At 41.6% G+C, this 24,515-nt stretch overlaps 1 protein-coding gene across 1 annotated transcript; it reads left to right on the top strand.

Moving 5' to 3' along the window:
- The first annotated feature begins 801 nt into the window (after positions 1 to 801).
- Positions 802 to 24,184, top strand: hyou1 (hypoxia up-regulated 1). The gene is made up of 24 exons (XM_039777605.1): positions 802 to 1,014; positions 2,159 to 2,234; positions 2,961 to 3,054; positions 3,224 to 3,302; positions 3,468 to 3,622; positions 4,345 to 4,421; positions 4,842 to 5,023; positions 5,639 to 5,754; positions 9,874 to 10,060; positions 10,214 to 10,348; positions 12,962 to 13,044; positions 13,423 to 13,555; positions 14,960 to 15,144; positions 16,371 to 16,509; positions 16,842 to 16,899; positions 18,396 to 18,472; positions 18,691 to 18,885; positions 19,032 to 19,198; positions 19,290 to 19,377; positions 19,802 to 20,058; positions 20,149 to 20,233; positions 20,724 to 20,985; positions 21,093 to 21,197; positions 22,970 to 24,184. The coding sequence occupies exons 2-24, from the start codon at positions 2,165 to 2,167 to the stop codon at positions 23,017 to 23,019; spliced, it is 2,979 nt and encodes a 992-aa protein (XP_039633539.1). The 5' UTR covers positions 802 to 1,014; positions 2,159 to 2,164; the 3' UTR covers positions 23,020 to 24,184.
- The last annotated feature ends 331 nt before the right edge of the window (positions 24,185 to 24,515 follow it).

Here is a 24,515-nt window from a genome sequence, read left to right as displayed (position 1 = left end):
CTAATTTTACATCTAGTACAGCTTTAAAACAAGATATTTTGTCATTTGTCACTTGCATTCATAAAAGTTATCTTCAGTTCAAATACAATAAAGTGAGTAAATAAACAATTAACTAAATCAAATAATTTTAGGGAGCCATGTGGTTTGCTCAGACTTCACCTGAAGTGTCGTCAGTCGATTTACGCCCACCGTCTGGACGTGGACCAATTGACTGTAGCCAGAAGTATTCCGACGTCACTCACCTCACGTGGACCAATCACGGGGCACTGCGTGGAGCGAGGTGGGCGGGTTCTGGATTGGAGGGTCATTGCCGGTTGTTTCACCAGGCGTCAAAACAGGTGGAGTTAACTACCGGAGGCAAAGGTGTCTTCCTTTCAAAACAAGAGCACATGAATTGTCTGAAAGTCCCATTAGCGAAACACAAGCTTATCCCTTTAATCACAGGTTCTCTGTAATTGTGAGATTACACGAGGTTTTCCTCCAAGGCAACAGACAGTTAATGCACTGGACACGTTTCCCTGAGTTTGTTTGACTAGCTAACTTTTGGACCGCTATAATAAAACTTTACATTGAGAATGACATTAACAGCAATTTATGATTTTTAAATGCATTACATAGTTACTTAACTCACTCACTCACTCACTCATCTTAAACGCTCATCTGGGTTTGGCGGGAGCAGCAGCTACCCAATCAAAAACAACTATTAGAGTCGGTTGCTTTACCTGTCTGTTAGTCTACGATGTGTTTTGCGCTTAAATGCCAACCGGAAACAGTATGTTTGGTTGCTGTTAGCTTGACATCAGTTTTTCTCCAAACAGCGGCTTCAGTGGATCCAATGAGGTGACGCCGCGTTCCGGGCCCGACTGCTGAGAGCGAGCCGGTGATAAGGGGAACTAAAAACGACCAAGCGTGACAACAAAGAGGCTCTGAATCAAGACAGGAGTAGCAAAACTAATCTCAGAACCTGGCCGGAGAAGCCCAACAAACACTTGCATTTGTGCCGGCTGAGGAAAGGTAAGTCCATGCTACAGCAGCACAGTGTGTCAATCATGCTTTCATACTGCTGCTTGTCAGACAGGGAGCTAGCTAACAGTAACGTTAGCTGTCAACTTATGTTTCTTCCTGCTCAATAGTGATGAATTTTTAATTGGAAGGGTCCAAAGATGGCCCACGTTGTCCGGTTGCGTTTGATTGAACGGTTAACTGTTAATTATGTAACGCTAAACAATAATTGTTGTATCCAACTTGGCTGTATAACGTTAGCACACATCAGCCACTTCTACTATAACTAACGTTAGCCAGTTCATACAAGTGACCTTAGCTAATCTCCAAAAGCTAAAAGACTAGACTTTCATTTATTCTTTTTCTTCAAATAATGTGGGTTTGAGTTGTACTCCATTTTGCATTCATGCGTCACTGCCTCACCGGGGGCTAACAGTTAGGGGTTTCTATGCAGATTGCCTGATTGTCTCTTCATTAATCACAATTTAAAGTTAACGTTACTCAATCTGAATGTTGAGCTCTTCCTACAGTATGCATTTGCATCATTGAAAAACCCATATGCTCCCATATTTCTATTAAACCCATATTTCCTGCTGAGTGCAGAGTGGTTTCTTGTAGATATTAAAGCTTTAGCCAACATGAAAGCTTGACCATGATTTTAATGCCACGTGTTTAGAAGGGTCAACACCTATATGTGTGTGTGGGATCAGGTGCATGAACTGCTTTGCATATCCTTGGACAAAGGATGTGGCACTACCTGGCAGTGGTGCACCAAGTTAAACAGCCACATTAAGCACTGAAGAGCCATGAGGAAACATAAGCAGTGATTGGACATTTATCAAAAGTATGAGGAAAAAGACGTGTGAAGTTGGGAAAAAGATCAGGTTTGGCTTTTCAAGTGGGAATCCTCTTGTTCCTCATTGTGTTGCAGCTGCTCCCACATAAAGAATGGAAAGGACATGCAGCAACACCTGACAAAAAGCATGTCTCCAGGGGTTCTGTGTTGATGGGGTGTGATGAGGTTCAAAGCTTAACGGTTCAAAGCTGAGGTTTTACCACACTTGGAAAATATGGACAAAGTTAGGACCGGTAAGGACCTGTGCACATCCTCCCAGTTGAATTATATAACTGTTTTATTTTTGTTTTCTCTTTACAGCTCATAATGGGGGGGAGGAAGCTGGCGCTTGCTGTTCTTTTCTGCCTTGTTCTGGCAATGTTGCCTTCTCACACAGGTAATATGATCCATCCACATACACAGATATATTTTTCTAACATGAAGCCCTGGTCATAGTGTTGAGCAGTGCTGTCAACCAAAAGAGATTGAACCGGTTTACAGCACTGAGAATATACAGAGATTATCCATCAGTGTTTGGAAATAGATAAGCTAGATCAATAATGCAACTCCTCTGTACCTCGGGGTCTTTGATGTTACCTGCCTGCCTGCCTTGCTGGCTTTATCGGCGTTTCCGCGGGGTCTTAAAAAGTCTAAAAAAACTGTCTAAAATTTCAAAATCAAAAGTCTCAAATTGGCGAAAGTATTGTGTTCTAGGTGTTAAATAATTTTAAACTGGGCTTACTTTCCCTACGTCAATGCAACGCTACCTCCAATGCTCATTGAAATGTTCCTGCAGCGCTTTAGAATGTTCATTTTTTTAAATTCTGTGGTGTTGTAGTTCTTAATGCTGCTAGTCCAAATATATAATTCTACAAATGAGACCAACGTGCAATTTATATTGCAGCCGATCTAGACACCAGACCTATAATGCCAATGAGGAAATCGGGGAATTGTTTCAGACAATGTTTCTGGACTCTGACATATGACTTTGTTTTTGTTGTCGTGATATAGGTCTTAAATTTGATTCATTATGATCTTAAAAAAGGTCTTAAAAAGTCTTAAATTTGACTTTGTGCAACCTGCAGAAACCCTGTCTATGTAACACCTGTCTCTGTGTTTGCAGTGACTGTAGCGGTCATGTCCGTTGACCTGGGCAGTGAGTGGATGAAAACGGCGATAGTGAAACCTGGTGTGCCGATGGAGATTGTTCTCAACAAGTGAGTTTTTTTTGTCACGATTGTGGAACAATGGGTGTACACACCTGGCGTGCCCACGCCAAGTTTTCTATTCCCTTAAGAGTGCACTAAATAAACGCACAAGCAAAGTACAAAAGCAAGTGAAATGAATGCAGCATGAAATGACATTTCACTATTCTGTTTTCTTCAGGGAGTCGCGGAGGAAAACACCCACGGCTGTATGTCTCAAGGAAAATGAAAGACTTTTGGGAGACAATGCACTAGGATGGGTATGACTTCTCAAGTGTCCTTAATGGAGTTTGATAGAATATCAGCCCAGTGTCGTGAATATTGTTTGCACTGTCAATGCATTAATCACAAATTCAAATGACCTGAAAATAATGTTGATATTTTCCTTATGTGCTATTAATGGTCACATATTGTGTACATTTCAGTCTGTGAAGAACCCCAAAACTGTTTATAGACACCTCCAAAGCCTCCTGGGCAAAAAGCATGATAACCTCCAGGTGGAGCTCTACAAGAAACGTTTCCCTGAGCACCAGCTGCTGGAGGACCCAGTGAGAGGCACGGTGTACTTTAAAAACTCAGAGTGAGTCTTCATTCATCTATTACCGTATTGGTCCGAATATAAGACTTTTTTTTTTTTTTTTCCTGGAAAATGTGTGGTCGTCTTATATTTGGGATCTAGACTTTCAGCTGTTCAAGTCTGCAGAGGCTGGTTTTAAAACGTAATGGACGTCAACTATCCTGGAAATCCAGACCCAAATCCAAAGATTAAGGGTCTGGTATTGAGTAATGAAAATGGCCCAACTTAAGAGGCGGCACCAAGCATGCATTTGAAAATCTCACTGCACGCAACTGGCTAACACTACGACCAATCACAACAATACACGGGGTGACGTATCCAGAGCCCCATACGCTCAGCAACCAGAGGAGCTAACTGGTAGACTAAACTCTTAGTTTAGGCAAAATAGGCTACAGAAACATTCTGTAACCTATTTTGCCGTCAATACTGCCGACGTTTTCTTTGCTGTAATCAGATCCGTAAGGCTAGCAGCAGCAGAGCCGCGTCAGACACGTTTCTGGTGTGTAAAGACATAGAAAACACCACGCAACAAAAACGCCACGCTCACGCAGCCAGTGTGCAGGAGGCCTTAGGGGTACTGTAGCAGTTGTCATGGAAACATCAATACCAAAGTACCACCTGCAAAAACATTTTCAATACATGAAGAAAAAAAGCAGAAAAAAGAGACATAACCCTGGTTTAGAGCGGGGCGTCTAACCTGGATTTGTGCTTTTCGTTTGTGCCAGAGAGATGCAGTACACGCCGGAGGAGCTCCTCGGCATGGTGCTCAACTATTCTCGTGTGCTGGCTCAGGACTTTGCAGGTCAGTTTGATCGTGGAAGAAGATGCATCATTGTGACATGTTGGAATATGTGAAGTAGGGCTGCACAAGATATTTTTATTTTTTTATTTTTAATCTATCGTCATAGTGATTTCAACTGGTGCAATAAACGCATCGCTAAAGGCTGCGACACATCGCGAAAGACACTTAGTTTTTTTGTGTTAGTTGTAAGAAAATATCAGGAAACTGCATTTTTTTCTTTTGTAGTGGTTCCCTTTTATATTCAATTCATTGTTCAATTTGTTCAAGAAAAGAATGATTTCCTTTCATTAGATTTAAATTCAACAAGCAGTTTGTTGTATTAAAGCAGAATACAGACCGCAGCAGAAATTTATTTATTGCAGGTAATATCGTTATCGCAATATTCAACAACTTTATCGCATATTTGTTCTTCTCTCCCAGAACAACCAATCAAAGATGCAGTGATCACCGTCCCGGCCTTTTTCAACCAGGCGGAGCGCAGGACAGTCCTGCAGGCTGCACAGATGGCCGGTCTAAAGGTCCTTCAACTCATCAACGACAACACCGCCGTGGCCCTGAACTATGGCGTCTTCAGGAGGAAAGATATCGACAACACAGTCAAGGTGCACATTCAGCATTACTCCCAAACACGCGTCAAGAATCCCTCTGGTGGTATTCTTTAGTTTTCTTATTGTCAACTAATCCCATGAAAACACCAAACCAGCAGTGAATATATCTACTAACCAGTATCGTGTCTATCAAAGCCTGACTCTTCTTCTTCTTCTTCTTCTTCTTCTTCTTCTTCTTCTTCTTCTTCTTCTTCTTCTTCTTCTTCTTCTTCTTCTGGGCCATAGAGCTCCATTGTTGTCCTAAACTATTAAAACACATCAGTGAGCCACACTGTTGCACTGGCTGACATGTTCCATAATTACCATGAAAACACACACACACAGTCCTGCTGCCACAAATACAATACTCACTACAGCACCTGTTTGACAGTTTTAGGAAATGACTGAGCTTTTTAAAAAAAACATCTTCAGTAGGAGCCAATGGACTTGGAGTTGAATGCCAGAGATAGAGTAAGGAAGTCTGAACGTATTGAGAGACAGAAGAGAGAGAACACATTGTTGGTTTTGCTCCTCATAAAGAGATTCTACCATCTGTTACTGTGTAGATTAATAAGCTCTCCTGATAAGAGACTACAGATTGCTGAAAGTCCGATCTTTGTTCCCTTTCAGAACGTGATGTTTTATGACATGGGCTCGGGCAGCACAACTGCCACCATCGTCACCTATCAGACCGTCAAAACCAAGGAGTCTGGCACCCAGCCCCAGCTACAGATCCGAGGCGTCGGGTGAGTCCACTGACAACGCTCCTCCCAGCACAGTGCTGACTAATGTAGGGCCGGGCCATATGGAGAACATCAAATCTCTCGATACATTTCATGTCGGGTTGACTGTTGGTGCTTTCACAAAATATCTTCACAATGAGATTTGTGATAAATAATCATCAATAATGTGGATACAATGACTAAGTGGGTAAAGGTGAATAACAGAACAGCTACAACAGTCTGGTGAGTTCAGAAAATGACATCAGTGTAACGCAGCCTTTAAAACCAGGAAAAGACAACACTTGTACCATTTTAGGGTATCCAAAATTTACGACGATATCAAGCCACAATTATTGATGTTGATATAATATAGTTATATTGCCCAGCCCTAGTCTAATAGTACAGAGAGCCCGGCCTGTCTCACACCAGTCTGACATGGCTCAACATGGTGATGCAGATATATTTCAGTTTCAGGTCTGTCCGTTGGTATGAACTATTAAAAAGAATTAAATCAACATGTTCAATAAGATATGTTGCGATAAAAAAATCAATAAATAGTTTCAATGGGCGCCTGGGTAGCTCACCTGGTAGAGCGCGCGCCAATATATAGAGGTTTACTCCTCGGTGCAGCGGCCGCAGGTTCATGTCATTCACCCCTCTCTCTCCTTTCATGTCTTCATCTGTCCTATAGAAATAAAGCCCTTAAATGCCCCAGAAAAATCTTAAAACAAATAAAATACAAATAGTTTAAAATATACATAAACTAATACACAATAAAGCCATGTAATAACCTTTTAAGGTAGGAGGGCCATGTGATTGGCTGATAGTTAAGATCAGAGGATGTTGAGTGGATCACCGTTTATTTCAAATGCTATAAAATTGAAAAAATAAAAAAAACACCTACAATTCAATGAAGTAATCATTAATTTTACCTGCCAAGAATGTTACATGGCTTCCATACAATGTACGTCTACGTATTCATGTTATTTTGGGGCAATTTGCTTCAAAGAAACTCATAATTCTGATATAGAAATGGGTCAAATTTGACCTGAGGACAACACAAGGGTTAAGTTAAGTGAGAATGCAGTCATTCTTAAATTAAGTCAAGTAAGATTTTAGTCTGAGCCACACACACATTATATTAATCTCTGAAGACTAATCTATGTCACAAAACTTGGGTAGATTTTTCTTATTTCAGTCTTGGCTCTCCTCATCCTGTGTGAAACTCGGTAAACAGGAAGACGCAGACCGAGAACAGACCACACACATCATGGCCAGATATCCATCTCCAGCTGCAGTGTGGGTAGCTGACATTCGAAGAAGCCGATAGGCTGCCTTCCAGGTGGAACTTTGGCATCCACATCTTCATCCCAGTCAGTGTACTGTGGACCAGTCTCATTCAGCTATGCTAGTGCACGTTTAGTTGAGTTATTTTGTACACAGCCGATGTTAACGTGGTTTGTGGATAGGCAAATGTAAAAATAAATGTGCTAGTTTCTCTTTTTTTTTTTTTGTGGTTAACAAAATTAGTGACCTAAACGTGGTTTCACGAATTAGAGGAAGGAAGACAAATTTGTTTTGCTGATGAAACTGCAGTTAGCCACAGGGCTGTACCATGACAAGTTTAACTTAGTCTGGCTCTCTTTAGGTTACACTGAGCTTAGTATCAGTGATCATAACCTACATCTGTGCACTCTGTTTTTATATGCAGCTCAGAGCATGTTAATGGATGGGTAAGAGGTTTTTAGTTAATTATAATCACATATCATAGCCATGGGAGGAGTAGTTCATATGCCTGACTGATGTCATAAAGTGGCATATGTATGACATGCCAATTCGTATGCCATTTTGGCGTGTTATCAAGACACATAATCGCTTTTTAGCGTGTTTATCAACGCTGGTCGGCTGCCATTGACCTACATTACGTGTGAATTTTCACCGTAGCGAGTAGTATGACTGGACGTGAGTCAGCGGATGGGTAAAACACAGGACTTTCATCCAGGAGAGCAGAGATCGTGTCCCGCGTGTGGCGATTTTCAACCTTTTTTTCTTTTTTTAAAGCCTTCCCCAATGTTTCTTTCCTAAACCCAACCTTTCTTTCTTTTTTTTTTTTTTAACACGCGTGTGACATTCTCGCGATAATGTTTACATCAGCTGTATAGAGCGTAGACGTACACGTGGATACCTCAAAATGTGTACATATAACACGCCATTTGGCTTTAGGAAAGTGGTGTGTATGTTTATGCAAAGTCATGATGCCATGAAATGAAACCGTGATACCTCTGGGATATTCAGTCAGGTGAAATGTAGGGTGGAGGGAAAAAAATCGTTACAGCGTAGTATTGCAATGTTTTCCGTGGCAATACTGTATTGATACACAGACGCCAAGTATCCATCTATTATTATATATGTGTTGGTCAGTTTGTCTGCTTGACAATTTTGACCATTTTGCAGCAATACAAGTGAAGTGAGATGAACAAACGGAGACCTGTATCTTTTTAGATAAAATAGATGTTGACAAAGTTTCCTTTTGGGGACATAATTAGAAATTGGGGAAAAAAATTAAAGTTTGGAAAAAAAGAAAAGGGGGAAAAAAAGGTAGGCTAATACATTGCAGAATATTGCAGTATGTTTAAAATCCCAATAATACCATATCGTGACATAAGTATTGTGATGACTTTGTATCGTGAGGCCTTACCCCTACTGAAATGTATACAATATAATAGCACAACTAGACTGAAACCCCTAGACTGTTCAAAGTCTTGCTTTTTCTCTTGCCAAAGGAGAGTGATAAAGTCCAGAGTCTGGGGGAAAAAGCTCAAAGAAGTTAACCACTGATAAGGTCTATCTGATTTGAAATGTGCATATATCATTTACTGAGATGATTAACAGTATGTGGGCTTTTTTTCCCTGTAAAAGATGATTACGGGTATACATTTTATTTCCAATCATCCTCTCATTCAGTCTAAATATGTTCTACTCCCAAAGTTGTCCTATGTTATCCTGAACTGCAGTGATGGAATGAGAGAGTAGAAACACTCTGTCGGGAATGAAATATGAAAGAACCCTCATGTGCAGCTGTAATCACCATTTTGCCTGTGTGTGTGACTATCTCGGTGTGTTAGAAGCTCTGTTTTAGTCAGTGGAAACTTGTTGCGTAAAAAATCATCTTTTAAGGAAAAGAGATTCTCATGATTTGTAAAAAATAAATAAATAAAAGACCCTTTTTTATTTCTTGGCATTATAGGATAAACTCACCACTTTTGTCCCTGTCAGGTTCCTGTAGAATAAGGACTTGTGCCGATTGGGGAACAGATCGTCAATTGCAGGGGTGATCGCCGATTGTTTTTTCCGACACTTTTATATTACGATTTTAACTAACTCCCTATCAGAACTTGGATGATCTGAAACTCTCTAGAATCTGCTCCCTGCTGTGTATTTAGAGATGTTCCTGGTGGAGCGCCATGTCTGCTCCCTGAGCCCCGTTAATCAGAACCAATCACCAACCAGTTTTTCATGGATCTGACACCTCGCATCTCCATTCTCCTTATGCCTGCTCACCAAACCTTTGCTCTGTGCTCCATAAGAGTAGTTAACGCTATGGATATTATTTTGATTGTAATATTAAAGATAATTGTATTGTCGCACAGAGACACAGACTTTTAAAAGGGAGCCGTTGAATAGAAGAGACTTTGCTATTGAATAGTTTATTTATTAGTTTATTTTTATGGTTAAATAAAATGTTCACACTTATAACAAAATGTTTATACACAAACTGTAACTGTATTGCTTGCAAAAAGCTTACAGGCTGGATTATTGTGACGCTGAGCCATGCTTAAAATGATTATTTAAAATCCTTAATCCAAATTAAATTCTTACGTCAATAATAATTTAAGGACTATGCTAATACTTTACATAACAGTAATGTGTTTATTCAACTATAAACAGTTAACAATAATCACATTTAGAGAATTAACTTCATTACTTACTCTTAGACACAAAACACTTTTTGAGAAGAAATGTAAAGTTTTTCTTGGACAGTAAGACTTAAGTCGCCCATGCCGGCATTTCACCGGCATGCTGTGATGTATCCCCATACTGCAGCCCTCAGACTAAGGTGTGCTTCTCTTGTTCTGGCTGCAGGTTTGACCGTGGGTTGGGGGGCTTTGAGATGGACCTGCGACTCCGGGACCACCTGGCCAAACTATTCAATGAGCAGAAGAAGAGCAAGAAAGATGTGAGGGAGAACCATCGAGCCATGGCCAAGCTCCTCAAAGAGGCTCAGAGGCTCAAGACCGTGCTCAGTGCCAACGCCGACTTCATGGCCCAGGTGAGTCCAGGGACCTGAACATGCCACCCTCAGTCCATCCAAAACCATGGCTGTAATCCATCTGCAAATTACTTAAAATACAAAAATATAAGGCTGTTTTTGAATCTTGGATCAGTTATACAGATGCAGTGAAAGAAAATGTGTTTTCTTCAGGTGGAAGGTTTGATGGATGACATTGACTTTAAAGCGAAGGTGACCAGGATTGAGTTTGAAGAGCTGTGTGCGGATCTCTTTGAGAGAGTCCCTGGCCCGGTGCAGGATGCCCTCGCCACTGCAGAAATGAAGCTGGTCAGTATTCTCATTACCTGGCTCTACAAGTCCTATCAAGTGTCCCACATGACAGGATAAGATGAAACTTTGATGATGACATTTGGCTGTAGGGCACTGCAGACTCAGGATACAGACAAGCTTGATAAGACTAGGCCCAGGAAAAGAGACTCCTATCAACAATGGGCTATAGACTCCTATATTAATATGATATACATACGTTGTCCTGCAGCCCACCATTTTTTTTAAGGCAGTCATGACTTTTATTAGAACTGCTAGACACAAGATCAGAATCAGAAATACTTTAATAATCCCAGTGGGAAATTATTTTTGTTACCACTCCAGGTATACAAACAACAAATAAAAACAACATATATTATCAAGACTTTTAACATGTATAATAAAAACAAATCTACAGTAATAATATATAAAATATGAAATGTACAGTGTTAATGTGCAAGATCTCTTCGTCATTTGAAAAGTGCGTTCTAACTGCACTGTAAGTTTTATGATTTTACATCACGATAGCCAGGGCTGTGGCCGGTGTAAACTTTTTCAAACCGGTTTGATATAAAGCAAAGTACCAGACCAGACCGGTATACTGACTATAACACTAGGTGTCGCACTTGTCTCACCCGTCCCAGAGTGAGACTGATGAGTGGAGCGACTCCAGTCCACATGGTGGTGGTAATGCACCTCAGCCCCATGACTTTTTCCTCTACACTCTTTTTAGTGAGCTAATCAACCATTTCCGCTACATTAAATGACGCTTTACGACACTGAAGCTAACGTTAGCCCCCAAATAATTCTAGCGAGCTAAGCTACAGTAACGTGGCAACAGTAGTTTACTACATCAGAGATTTATTTATTTTTGTTCATGAGCTACACGTCTGTTTGGCGGTGGCGTTCGATTTCAGACCGTAGCAGAATGCAAATGCTTGAGGAAATGTAGCTTGTGTGGAGCTAACGCACTACTTGATCAATAAGAGAGCGTAGCTACTGAAAAGCTGTTTGATTCAGACAACGGCGACGCTACAGAGAAATGTCGTTCCAACGCCGCTGCAGCGCCTTACTGCAGCGCCTTGCTGCAGCGCGCTTTACTGGTAGCGCCTTGCTGCAGCTTCATTGCACGCCTTACCGCAGCGCCTTACCGCAGCGCCTTTACCGTAGAGCGCCTTACTGCAGCGCCTTGCTGCAGCGCCTTGCTGCAGCGCCTTACTGCCCAACCCTGCTTAGTTCTAATGCAGTAGGCTAAATTGGATTTAGAGCTGTAAGCTGTCGACTTTTAAATTTGACGGAACCTGTCATGACAAATGCCAGTTCGACCAGTTTGCATAAAATCAAACCAATTCGTACACGGGCCCGGACCGGCAAAACCGTAAATCGGCTAGGGCTGCTCGATTATGGAAAAAAATATAATCACGATTATTTCGGTCAATATTGAAATCACGATAATTTAACATGCTTATTCGTTGACTTCTGGAAAGATGTTGCAATTATTAAACTTAAACTGTGGGAAAAGTTAAATAAATCAACAGTAAAAAAACAAAAACAAAAAAAACACGTACAACTGTGAAATGTGCCTTAATACTTTTTATTTAAACTTAATTTTTTTTTCATTTGGAACACAAGAGAAAATAAGAGTTTACTTGCAAAACGTAATGAGCTAAATAATAGTTTTTCTCGATTATTATGTTTTTATGATCATTGGGAGCCAAACTCATAATCACGATTAAATTTCGATTAATTGCACAGCCCTAAAATCGGCCCACCTCTACATCACACTTGTGTTAGTAGGGCTGGGTATCGTTAAAAAAATGTCGGTACCCATACCAATAATACCCGTTCCTAAACAATACTTTTTTCGATACTAATTTTATTAAACAAAAAGAAATTACAACATTACACCACAAATCTTTTTTATTTATGTTTCAGCTCCTACTAGGTGAGCCCATCTCTGTGTAACGTAGAGTTTTTCCTGCGTGTCTCTACGACGTGTAACGTTAGACAGCCAATCCCAGACATTATAGGTCTTGGTATAGAAGCATGCTGCATGCTTATTGGCTCACTGACTCTGAGATTTACTGCTTAGGTATTGAAATTGGGTATTGAATGACAAGGTATTTTTCGATACTTAAGTCAATTCGGTCGATGGCTAAAAAGTCTTGAATTGGTACCCTATGTGTTAGTTACATACTGGACCACGATTGGCTTCCAAACTAGTTGTGATGTCAGGAGACCGGCTGGTGCGTACATCTGTTAAACTGATATTTAAGGTGAGCTCGGAGAACCTTTCCCCCTCCAGCAGATGAATGTAAAGGGGGGGAAAAAAGAAGAGAAAAAGTCTTCCAGTGTGAAACTCTGCACATACGTCGTTCTGCACAAGTTTGGGTAGGGGATAGATGTTTCTCCTACTTGTCCTTCGGTCTACATTTCTGATTGAAAGACAAAGTGATAAGGGGCACAAAAGCAAAACTCATTTTGGCAAAACATGTCTAGGTCATTTGCCATTCTTAAGGTGTGGACTGATGAAATGTTATTGTAATATTTTTTTGAAATAATGAGCAGTGAGTGTAAGTGAATGGATGTTTGTATTACTGCTGATAATCAGAGTTCTTCTGTTTGTGCCAACAGGATGAAATTGAGCAGGTGATTTTAGTCGGTGGCTCCACTCGTGTCCCCAAGGTTCAGGAAGTGCTGCTCAAAGCTGTGGGGAAGTACGTGTCAACCACTGAGATATGAATAACTTTCACTCCTCACAAAAATGGAACAAAGAAGTACATTCTTCCACAACTTTAACTTTGATTCCACCTTGCTTTGTCACTGACATGGTGGAGACAGAAACTACGCACTATAGCTTTAAAACTGATATATTGTACGTATTTTTTCATATTCTTATTGTAAGTTTCTGACTTTTGCAGTACTTGCCTTTTATTTTTATTTTCTCTTGTTTATTGTTATGCACCAAAACACCAAGGCAAATTCCCCATATGTGAAAACCTACCGAGCAACAAACCTGATTCAGATTAATGAGAGAAAGTAGAGTTTTAGTTGAGCAGGTTTGGTTGGTTGTAACCGTGTGTGTTTGCATGCAGAGAGGAGCTGGGCAAGAACATCAACGCAGACGAGGCGGCCGCCATGGGCGCCGTGTACCAGGCTGCTGCCCTCAGCAAGGCCTTCAAGGTGAAACCGTTCCTGGTCCGGGACGCAGCTGTCTTCCCCATTCAGGTCAGTGCAGGTCATTAAACGCCTCATGCTGCTGGAGACTCATTTAAATATTTCAAAGTTATAGATGGAATTTTTGAATGGCTTTGCTGATAAATGAATATTAAACCTTGGTTGGGAAGCTGTACGTTAAAGGGTAACTTTGTTGTTTTTTTTCAACCTGGACCATATTTTCCTATGATTTTGTGTCTAAGTGACTGATGGAAACAACAATCTTTGAAACTGGTCCAGTATTAAGCAAGATTGCTGCAGTCGGCAGCGGTGAAACAAGCTGCAATGGAACGTTATTGGGCAAGTGTGCACATTCAATTTTTGTGCCGTTTTTGCCACTGTCAGGCTCCGATTAGGAGTGTGTCTGACAACAATATGGAAAGGATCCCTACAGTGTGAGATCATTTTTGTTTAACATGAAGCTGTGAAAGATTGCTATCACCAAACTCACCAAACCTCATTTAAATAAACCTCGTAAAAACACACTTCATTCAAAGTCGACCGAAACTAAATAAAACCATTAAAAGCAGTCTTTGTTCATCTCTCCACTGTTCCAACAATCGCCACTCAAAAAAACAAACTAGAAACTCTCAATTCACCCATTTACATGTGGAAATATGCTGGCTCTATACACGCTAAAAGTCCTGATCATTTACATGGAGTCTGGTGGAGATATGCTGGCTCTATACACGCTAAAAGTCCTGATTATTTACATGGAGTCTGGTGGAGATATGCTGGCTCTATACACGCTAAAAGTCCTGATTATTTACATGGAGTCTGGTGGAGATATGCTGGCTCTATACACACTAAAAGTCCTGATTATTTACATGGAGTCTGGTGGAGATATGCTGGCTCTATACACGCTAAAAGTCCTGATTATTTACATGGAGTCTGGTGGAGTTTGGTGATGGTGATTTCGGGGCTGTTTCATGTTAAACTAAAAGGATCTTACTCTTTAACTAAAAGCTCCATTTCTGTAGGGATCCTTTCCATAATGTTGTCAGACACTTAAAATAATAATTTGAGTCTGTCAGCAGCAACAACAGAACTTTTAGTGGACACTAACATTTGTCCTGTAGGGTCGCAGCCCGATTTGCGGCTGCCGGTTACAGCGTTCTCGCTCAATACTGGACCAGTTTTAAAATATTTAGTTCGCATTAGTCACTTAGACACAAATGCATGGAAAAATAGGGTCCAGGTTGAAGAAAAAAAATATTACCTTACATTCAGCTATGGAAATGATGTGTGTTCAAAATGGATATGCAGTACACTGTTCAGAGTGTTTTGGAGCAGGACTTGAATCCAAATTGGATGCCATGCCTTGTTCACAGTTGCAAAATTAGATGTAAGAATAAATCCTGATTACAATGATGATACAACAGTTAACCCCGACCACATTTCATCTGATTCCATCAGGTGGAGTTCACCCGTGAGACGGAGGAAGAGGGGATCAAAACGCTGAAACGCAACAAACGTATCCTCTTCCAGAGGATGGCGCCCTACCCCCAGCGCAAGGTCATAACATTCAACCGCTACAATGATGACTTTGAGTTCTACATCAACTACGGAGACCTGAGCTTCCTCAGCCAGGAGGACCTCAGGTTGGTTAGCTGCTTGCTTCCTGGAGCTCGTGGAAAAGTTTTTTTCTGCACACAAATTGGATCACTCAAGCAGTGTGACTAAATATCATTCCTGGACAACTGGTAATAAAAATTAAGGACCTACTAGGAGGAACCAAAGTTTACAGAAAAGTTTTGATGATGTATTCTGGCACTTGACTTGACTTTGACAGCTTTCAAAGAGGTTTAGCTGTATGATTCCATACCATCACTTTATCCGATAATATCAGATATTAAAGTGTACTCGGCTCTGCCTTTCTGCTGCTTTCAGTATTCTGCTAAATTACAACAAACTGCTTGTTGAATTAAAACAACAACAACAAAGAAAATCATTTTCATTTCAACAAATTGAATTGAACATAAAATGTACCACAAAAAAATGGTGATGTGTTTATTGCGCAAGTTAAAGCTGCTGTAGGTAAGATTGTGAAGATCCAGGACTTTGCCAACAAATTTGAACATCGACAACTTCTCAGTCCCTCCCCCCTTTCTGCTGCAGCCCAAACCGTCTCCTAAGCCCCTCCCACACAACGGAGTTTGACAGAACTAACGGCATGTCAGACAGACAACATTTTCAATATCTAAACACTAACACAACGTTAACTTTACTCACCAACAGTAAAACGATGCTAACTAGCAGGCTACCGTTAGCCATTTCAGCATCATATCTGACTGACCACTGCAAACGTTATATATATTCTCCTCACCAACGTAGCTTTGTGGACTTTTGACTACTAATAACCAAGTGAAAGATAAATCATTCATCGTAATTATGTTACCTGTTGAGAGGAAATGTGGCTACTTCTGCATCGTTCTTCAGATCTTTAAAATCCCGGAGCTCACGCCACCTCTGAAAAGCCTCTCCAATATTCACCGGAGTTTTGGGAAACCTTTCTGCAGCTCGTGCGCGGGGAGGGGGGAGGGGAGAATGCTATATATGCGTGTACGTGCCTGAGCAGTGATTGACAGGCAGATAGATTTTGCCAATCGCAGTACAGGCTGTAGGTGGTGCCAGAGGAGCTGGATTTTTTTTTTTGTATTACATAATTCATGTAGTTCTACTGGAACATAGGGTCAGTTTCATCAAATGTGACTTACCTACTGCATCTTTAATATCACGTTTAACGATAAAAAATCAATATATATTGTGCAGCCCTAATTTGATTGTAACCCTGTTCTCCTCTCTCCCTGTTGGTGGTGTTTTGCAGTGTGTTTGGCTCCCTGAACCTGACCACAGTCAAACTGTCTGGAATAGGCAGCAGCTTCCAGAAGCACACAGACGCAGAGTCCAAAGGCATCAAAGCCCATTTCAACATGGATGAGAGTGGGGTGCTCCTGCTGGATCGGGTCAGTTCCACTTTGTTATTGAACATTCACACAGTCAAACCTGGAACCACCAGCTCCTGTTTGTTTTTAGGATGCAGTATTTGAGTGTTTTTACCTTCTACTTATTTTGTGTGGTGTGTTACAACAGAATGTGAAGTTTGGACTTATCATCCCGTTTACTGTATTGTTGTCTTCATTTGTTTATACAGTTAACCAATACAAGACAACTGAGGCTATACTCGCTCCCTGAGTGTACTTTTCTAGTTTTATTGGGACTTATTTGAACAATCGCAGAATTAAAAAGTTTTTATGTTGTATAAATCAAGTTAATATTGAATTGTTGTCATCCACAGGTGGAGTCTGTGTTTGAAACCATTGTGGAGGAGAAAGAAGAGGAATCAACATTAACGAGTAGGTTTTGCAAAAATATCTGTAACCTCAGCCGTTCAAAATCTCTGATCAGTCTTAGAGGAGTGGCACTTTGGGCCCATTTTCGTGGACCACTATTACCTGTATTTTTCTGAAATTCTCTTTGCCCGTCTGCGTGGTATTTTGCTGTGCAGTGCACAGGTGGGTGGAGAGGAACAAACGGGTGGAAGATTCATTCAGATCAGGCAGCACAAAGCATGTTGTTGATATTTCCAGTGGAAATCAGGTCCTGCGTCAAATGCGCTCTCATTTTAATCTATGCAGCTGTCTGCGACGGCTCCGTGCAAGCATGCGTTTATTTATGCTTCAAGTCTATTCGTGTGTGTGTTGTTGTGTTTTTTTTGTGTGTTGTTTTTGTGTGTGTGTGTGTGTGTGTGTGTGTGTGTGTGTGTGTGTGTGTGTGTGTGTGTGTGTGTGTGTGTGTGTGTGTGTGTGTGTGTGTGTGTGTGTGTGTGTGTGTGTGTGTGTGTGTGTGTGTGTGTGTGTGTGTGTGTGTGTGTGTGTGTGTGTGTGTGTGTGTGTGTGTGTGTGTGTGATGCCTAATAAAAAGGCGGAGCGGGGGTGCTGTGTCTCTGCACAGAGCCAGAGAGGTTTGTAACCCCCCCCACCCCCAGACTTCACAAGACACAGGAAGCTCTTGTTTGCAGGAGCTGCAATGTTTATTGAACTTTAACCTTCGCTGTACATTTACTGCCACTGGACAACTGTGCCCCGCCCGCCAACACCTCCCTGCCCTACAGCTCCACGCTTTGAAATTGGTGGACGAGACGGCGCCAGTATAGGCCGCTGATTCAATGCCACATGGATGCTAACATGACGTTTGCGGTCTAGACCTCGGGGTTAGACGTGGTTCTGAGGAATCTATTCTCAACGCAAGGAGCATGTCCTCGCAATATACTTGAACTGTAAATCAGCCAGTAGATGTGTTTAATTTAGCCTTAAAGTGATGTCTGAGTACAAGGCTGCTACAAAACAACCACATACACCTCTACACACATCAGACAGGTCGGGTAGAACTCCTTACCAAGTTTAAAAAAAAAATATGCTCTGATCCACTTTGATCCACATTCTTCTTTTACTCCTATTATTCACGGTTCAGCAGCAGTTCTTTAAGATGATTGATTGCTGCTTTGTAGCAGCTTTTAGAACAATAATCAGGGGAGTACTGCATGTGGAACATGCCTTTTTACTGATTCATGCATTACATTACATTACATTACATGTCATTTTATCCAAAGCGACTTCCAATTAAGTGAGAGGGAGGGGAACATGTTTTTGGTGGCGGGGGAAACCGGAGCACCCGGAGAAAACCCCATGCAGAACATGCAAACTCCACACAGACAGGCCCGGGACGACCTGGGTTTGAACCCTGTACCTTCTTGCTGTGAGGCCACCGTGCTGCAGTTCTACAAGCAGTTTTAGGTTGTAGAGGACTCATTAATACTGACTAACTGAGCCAACAATTTGCTCTCTTTCAGAACTGGGTAACACAATTTCCACCTTGTTTGGAGGAGGATCGTCGGAACCCGCTCCGAATGTAACTGAACCGGTCCAGGTAATTGTGTCCCAATCAGTTAATCGGGCTCAGGGATGTGTTTTATAAAGAAAGTACAGTTAGGCTTGTATGAACTAGATTTCACACTTAAATTGATAAACTGCTGTACCTCCATGCCCAAGCTGTTCTCTAACAGTTAACACAATTCATCGATGATGCTCTGGCATGTCTGGCCTGAGCTCGCAGTTAACATGGTTTCCTGATTTTGGGGCGTGCAGGATGAGGAAGAAGTGCCTCCAGAGTCTGAAAAGAATGGCAAGGACGAGGACGTAAAGGACACGGCCCAGAAGGACGAGGGCGTTAAGGACGAGGCCCAGAAGGACGAGGAGAAGCAGGACGATGCCGAGGAGAGTGCAGGCGAAGGAAAAAGTGAGGAGGGCACAGAGGAGGCAGGCAGCAAGACTGAGGCCAAGGTAAGACCAGTCGCTCGTAGTCTCTCCTCGAAACACTTTGATGTCAAATCTGTGGAGCGCTTCTAAATTTGGTGTAAATCTATATTCCAAACAGACTAGCCTGTACAGACTTGGTATTGAAAGTAACCTTATTTCTGCTGGTAAAGGAGGAAAATGATGGAGAGAAATCTGGAAACGTTGAGGCAGAAAAAGATGAGGAGAAGAAGGCAAAACCTCTGAAAAAGAGCAAGATCGCTGAAGAGATCACGGTGGAACTCGTCCTCAACGACATCCTCGACCCCACTGCCGATGATGTCACTGCTTCTAAGAAGAAGTAAAGCTGCAATTTCTTTTCTTTCTTTTCAGCTCTTGTGTTTTTTGCTTCTCAGTTTAATTGGCTAAAACAAGTCTTTATATCTCCTCAGGTTGCAGGATTTGACCGACAGAGACCTGGCCAAACAGGAAAGGGAAAAGTCACTGAACAGCCTGGAAGCTTTTATCTTTGAGACGCAGGTAAGCAACAATAGCTTTTTTTAAATTTCAGCTTTTGCGCTTTATCTGTTAAAGGGACTACAAGCCAACATAATCCCAGATGTTGAATCCTTTCATGTAAAGATACAACCTGTGTAATCAAAAAGTAGGCTGCTTTATGTTTGGGTTGTTGTCCCTCCTTTTTGATTTTATTTGTCTGTTAGTCTGATTGTTTGTATGGTTAGCCATTGTCTAAGTTAAGTTTCTATGTCACGTACCTTTTTTATTTTGGCAATCCCGGAGGTGGAACGTAGACTACCGGCAGTGTAACCTGTGTAAAATTGAAATATGAAATAAAATGATTGAAGGAAAGAGTCAGCTGCAAGAGAGAAAGTAGGATGTAATAGAACCTTCATATAGAACCACATCACCTCGCAAAAACACCCGACCTGCGTTCTCTCTCCAGGACAAGCTGTACCAGGAGGACTACCAGCTGGTGGTGTCCGAGGGCGAGAAGGAGCAGATGTCGGCCAAGCTGAGCGAGGCGTCGGAGTGGATGGACGAGCACGGCTACGGCGCCACCACCAAGCAGCTGAGAGAGAAGCTGTCCCAGCTGAGGAGCCTGTGCAAGGACATGTTCTTCAGGGTGGAGGAGCGACGCAAGTGGCCCGAGCGCCTGGCCGCCCTGGACGCCATGCTCAACACCTCCAGCTTCTACCTGAGGCGAGTGTTGAAAGGAAGGTGGAGATGTGAGGATTCTGTGGTGGGTCAGTAGTTTTTGTATTGACAAATATTTTTGCTTTTCTTTCAAAGGAGTGCCAAACTGATCCCAGAGGATGACCAAATCTTCACTGAAGTTGAGCTGAATATGTTAGAAAAAGTGATCAACGAGACAATGGTAGGTGGTGAATGTATTCATATTGGCTTGCCATCAACACACTGCCGACACACTACTCTGGATAACCAATTTTCTTAAAAGGGTACCAATTTTAGTGTCGCTCGTCAATAAAGTTGAGGGGACTTGCAAAGAAATGAAAGCAGCAGAGGCTTTGAAATCCTGACCTTTTTAGTTTCTAGTATGGGTCAAAAGCTCCATTTCCCATAATGCATCTCAATAGGGACTGTTTTTAGATGCTCCTTGCCTGGTAAATGCCGACATCTCTCAAACTCTATGTCCCCAGACCATAATGCAGGCGGTGCTTTTTTATAGCTTTCTTGTCTTCAAGCTCAAGCTGAGATGACCCTGACTACATCACGATGACATCATCAGGGTTATCTTCTCAGACTTAAGATAGGTCCTTCCAGGGCCACTGTACACATTCTAACTGTTTCCACAGGCTGAGTAGTTCTCCTCGTATCAGGTGTGACCTTGTCTCTGTCCGCTCCAGACCTGGAAGAACCAGACGGAAGCTGAGCAGGAGAAACGCTCTCCAACGGAGCGGCCCGTCCTGTTGTCCAAAGACATTGAGTCCAAGCTGGCTCTGCTGGAGCGAGAGGTCAACTACTTGCTCAACAAGGCCAAGTTTGCCAAGCCGAAAGCTAAAGCCAAAGCCAAGAACAGCACCAGCTCTGATAAAAGCAGCAAGGCCAACAACACGGCCGAGGAGAAGGTGATCCCTCCCACAGAGGAGAGCACGGACACAAAGACTGGTGGGTCCAACAGCAACGCTGGCTATTGGTGCTCCCTTGTGAATATGAAAAAGAACTGGAATTGTAATAAGGCTTTAAATAACTTGATGTTTTTTATTTGAATACAGAAATCCCAGAGGCGGTGCAGCCGGGCGAAGCCCCGCCCACTGAAGAGAGCGCTGTACACACAGACTCAGACAGCCAATCACAGCCCACAGAAGAAACAAATACAGGTCGGTCTGCCAAACCTGTTGCTGATGATGCCGGAGAACTTTAGGGGGTGGACAAAATAATTGGAACACATTCACTGCGGTCCAATACAACCTTAAACTACACTACAGAAATCTCCAATGAACTGAACAAACTCCTGGCTGACACAGTCTCAACACACACTGAACATTATATTTTTATTATACTTTTTAATCATTCTGTTACTTTATCCAGTAACAGTGACTATGTTTACATGCACACCAATATTCCACTATTATTCTGAATATGACAATATTCTGAATTTGATACAGCTCATGTAAACGGCATATTCCGGTTGGATATTCCGAATAAGGCCTTTTTTCTGAATATAGCATTTTTTTTTTTTCATTAAGACATGGGATATTTTGGTAGTAATTGGTTTTAGAGGCATTCTTTTGACATTTATACAAAGCATTCAGAATATGCGTCTCAATCGGGGGTTTTTACTGCAGGCTTATGGTCGGCTCTGTGCGTTGCTATGGTTACTGCACACAGACCAACCAGCCAACAGTTTGCAAGGCTGCAGACCTGGTAAGAAGGAGAAACCCAGCAACTTTTAAACATGATCAAAGACTTGGATAGCAACAGGTTTCTGGATACGAGCCAACCTTTTGAAGAAGCTGGTTGAAGGAATGAAAGAGGGACGCTGTGTTCACTCGCTCCAACAAGTCCGCCATTTTGCACGGCTGCATGTAAATGGGAATATTATGGAATATTCACTTTCATTAGCCATGGAAACAGCTTAGTCGGAATGTCGTCTTTTTCGGAATAAGGGCAAAAAACAGAATATTATGTGCATGTAAACGTAGTCTATGTGGGGAGGTATGTGAACAGCTAAAAGCTCCTTCTGCTCCAGGGGGCTAGTTCAGCTCTCAAAGCTTTACACCTCTTACTTATCATGTCCTGAGTCAACCTGAGGAAGGCACAGTGTGCTTTTCATTCATTCATTTTATTTGTAAATAGGTTTAACTGTACAGCAACTGTGGTCATTTTCACATGAAAAAAGATGATTCATTTAGGAAAACAAGGAATACATAATTGTAATACTTTTAGTAGAAGATAAAATGAGCTCACGTCTGGACAATGAACTGGAATAACACAAACCAAAATGTCATGAAATTGGAATGAAGGGCTGTTTCTTTTCTTACAGCTGTTGAGAAGTCTTAACTCTTACATAATGTGATGTAAGTTAGTAAATTAAAGGGTTTCATTACATTCTCGTCTCATCCATAGGAGCATTTGTGTTACATTTAGAAGAGTTCTCCCATCATTTGGTTTCACTGGGTAAATTCTGTCCCAGCACTCTGCTCATGTACACAAAGCTAAAGCTCATTCTTCTCTCACTGACATTTGAAGATCAGGAATTGCTCAGGCGTTGCAATAGAATACAAATGTTACATTTCAATAATGATTTCTAATGCATCCTAGTCCTAATCAGATGCGAGTATTTTAACTTCAGCGAAGCTGGTAAGATGACAAGCCAGGGCTGCATGTTTCCATCTACTTCCAACCAAGGCCTGAAACGTTTCATCCATTCAGTCTCCTCTATCAGGCTTCACCATAGCAACAGCTTTTGTGTGTGCCTTAATAAATCCCTAAACATGGGCTTGAGTTACTCTTGTAGCGTGGACTGGAGAGGTAACCTATTCCCTACAGAGCTCATGCTTTTCTGCTCTAATGAACTGAATTGATGTGCACACACACACACACACACACTCACACTATTCATTTTTCCCTTCTCTGTCCTCATTTCCAGGACCAACGGAGACGGCCCAAACTGAAAACCACATACAGGATGAGTTATAACAGCTGGAACCGGGGAAAAAAAAATTTCACTATTTATTGACAGTGTATAAATGTTCAAGTTCCTTCTCACTCTCTGTTTTTTCTGTTGAGGGTTTTTCTTCAATTTCGTTATGTCCTTGTTTATTGAGCTGCTGGAAGCTGATTGGAGACCACTCATCTTGTCCCCCCCTCCCACTCTCCCCTCCTCTTCTGTGCTGTTCATCTCTCTTGTCTTTCATGGATTATGTAAGCAACTGGCACTTAAACTCCATGAAGAAGCAGTTCAACAAAAATAAAGGCCAAGACAGCATCTGTACGTTATAGATGCAGGTCCAGACAAAATCCCTTCTCACGTCCACCCAATGACCACATCCATGCTAATAAAGGGGGAGATGGAAGCAGTGCTTGGCCTTTTTTCTAACTATATGGACATTTGACAAGGCTGAGTGCTCTTATACTCTGGTTTGTCAGAACGTTTAACGTCCTGCTTTATCCGCTGCCTTGTAACTCCAACCGTGCTGCGTTGTGAGGATAGTATTTGTCCTAAAACCTGGACCTTTACGGACTCCACGGCCGCTCTGGAAGTGCACTACTTAATGGTGTTAAGTATAATGGTGATCTCAGCAGAGGGTGGAAGGGCTGCTTTACATTCTTTTTGGAGAATTCTCAATAGAATTATTATTTTTTTTTTTTTAAACCAGGACACAAAATTGAAGCACTTCATTCACATGTTTATATACAATATTGGAAGTACAGTCAGTTAATTTGAATGGAAAGCCTCTTCAATCTGGTGAATTATAACATTAACGATATATCTGATCACTCTTTATGCTATACAGTATAGGAGGTCGCACTATAATTACTGACTGGGCTTTAAGTGGCTGTCCAATCAGAAAGACTCAATTCTACTAACGTGTCAACTGTAGAGCATGATAGCTGATATTAAACTTGACCAGAAATGCTAAGGGAAGTTTTTTTTTTCTTACTGGTGAACATCCCAACATTAGTAGTTAAGTTTTTTTTTTTTTTTTTTTTTTTTTAGTATATAGCCTAATATCACAAACTACAAATTCCCCATCTGTCCTCTTCAACCCTCGCTTAAGATTAAGAAAAACTCTCCAAACAAACTCCTAAAAAAAAGAAATTGTTCCCCTTTTAGAGGGTTTTTATTGGCTGAATAGAATCATACACTCTCCTGACAGCCGTCCACCATGTAGTAAGTGGTGTTGCTGATTGGCCACTCAGGTGCTCCTGTATGTGCACACTCAACTAGTTTTAAAACTTTCCCTAATGGGGATGATTTAACATTTAAACGGTGTCTCTACATAGTTGCGTCCCATCATTTTTCATCCCGTCATTTTTACAGCTGGATAAACTAAAAATGATGAATTAGTTTTTCTACTGATGCCATTACAACCTTTGAGAGGAGCTTGAATGCGGTTCAGTGGCAGTGGTCAAACTCCATGTTTTCAAAGTCTCATAAGCTGCTAAACGTTGTAGAAGAGGTGGTGTATTCA

Source organism: Perca fluviatilis, chromosome 16, assembly GCF_010015445.1.
Source record: "Perca fluviatilis chromosome 16, GENO_Pfluv_1.0, whole genome shotgun sequence".
In the NCBI taxonomy this organism is placed as follows: Eukaryota; Metazoa; Chordata; class Actinopteri; order Perciformes; family Percidae; genus Perca; species Perca fluviatilis.
Note: the sequence above shows the minus strand (reverse complement) of the source record. Positions and strands in the feature narration are given on the sequence as shown.

Excerpts from the sequence above, each read along its gene's own strand:
- hyou1 (XM_039777605.1), top strand. The coding sequence starts at position 2,165 with ATGGGGGGGAGGAAGCTGGCGCTTGCTGTTCTTTTCTGCCTTGTTCTG. Across the intron at positions 3,055-3,223 it reads ATGGAGATTGTTCTCAACAA|GGAGTCGCGGAGGAAAACAC; the intron begins GTGAGTTTTTTT and ends TGTTTTCTTCAG. Across the intron at positions 16,900-18,395 it reads AGAGGAATCAACATTAACGA|AACTGGGTAACACAATTTCC; the intron begins GTAGGTTTTGCA and ends GCTCTCTTTCAG.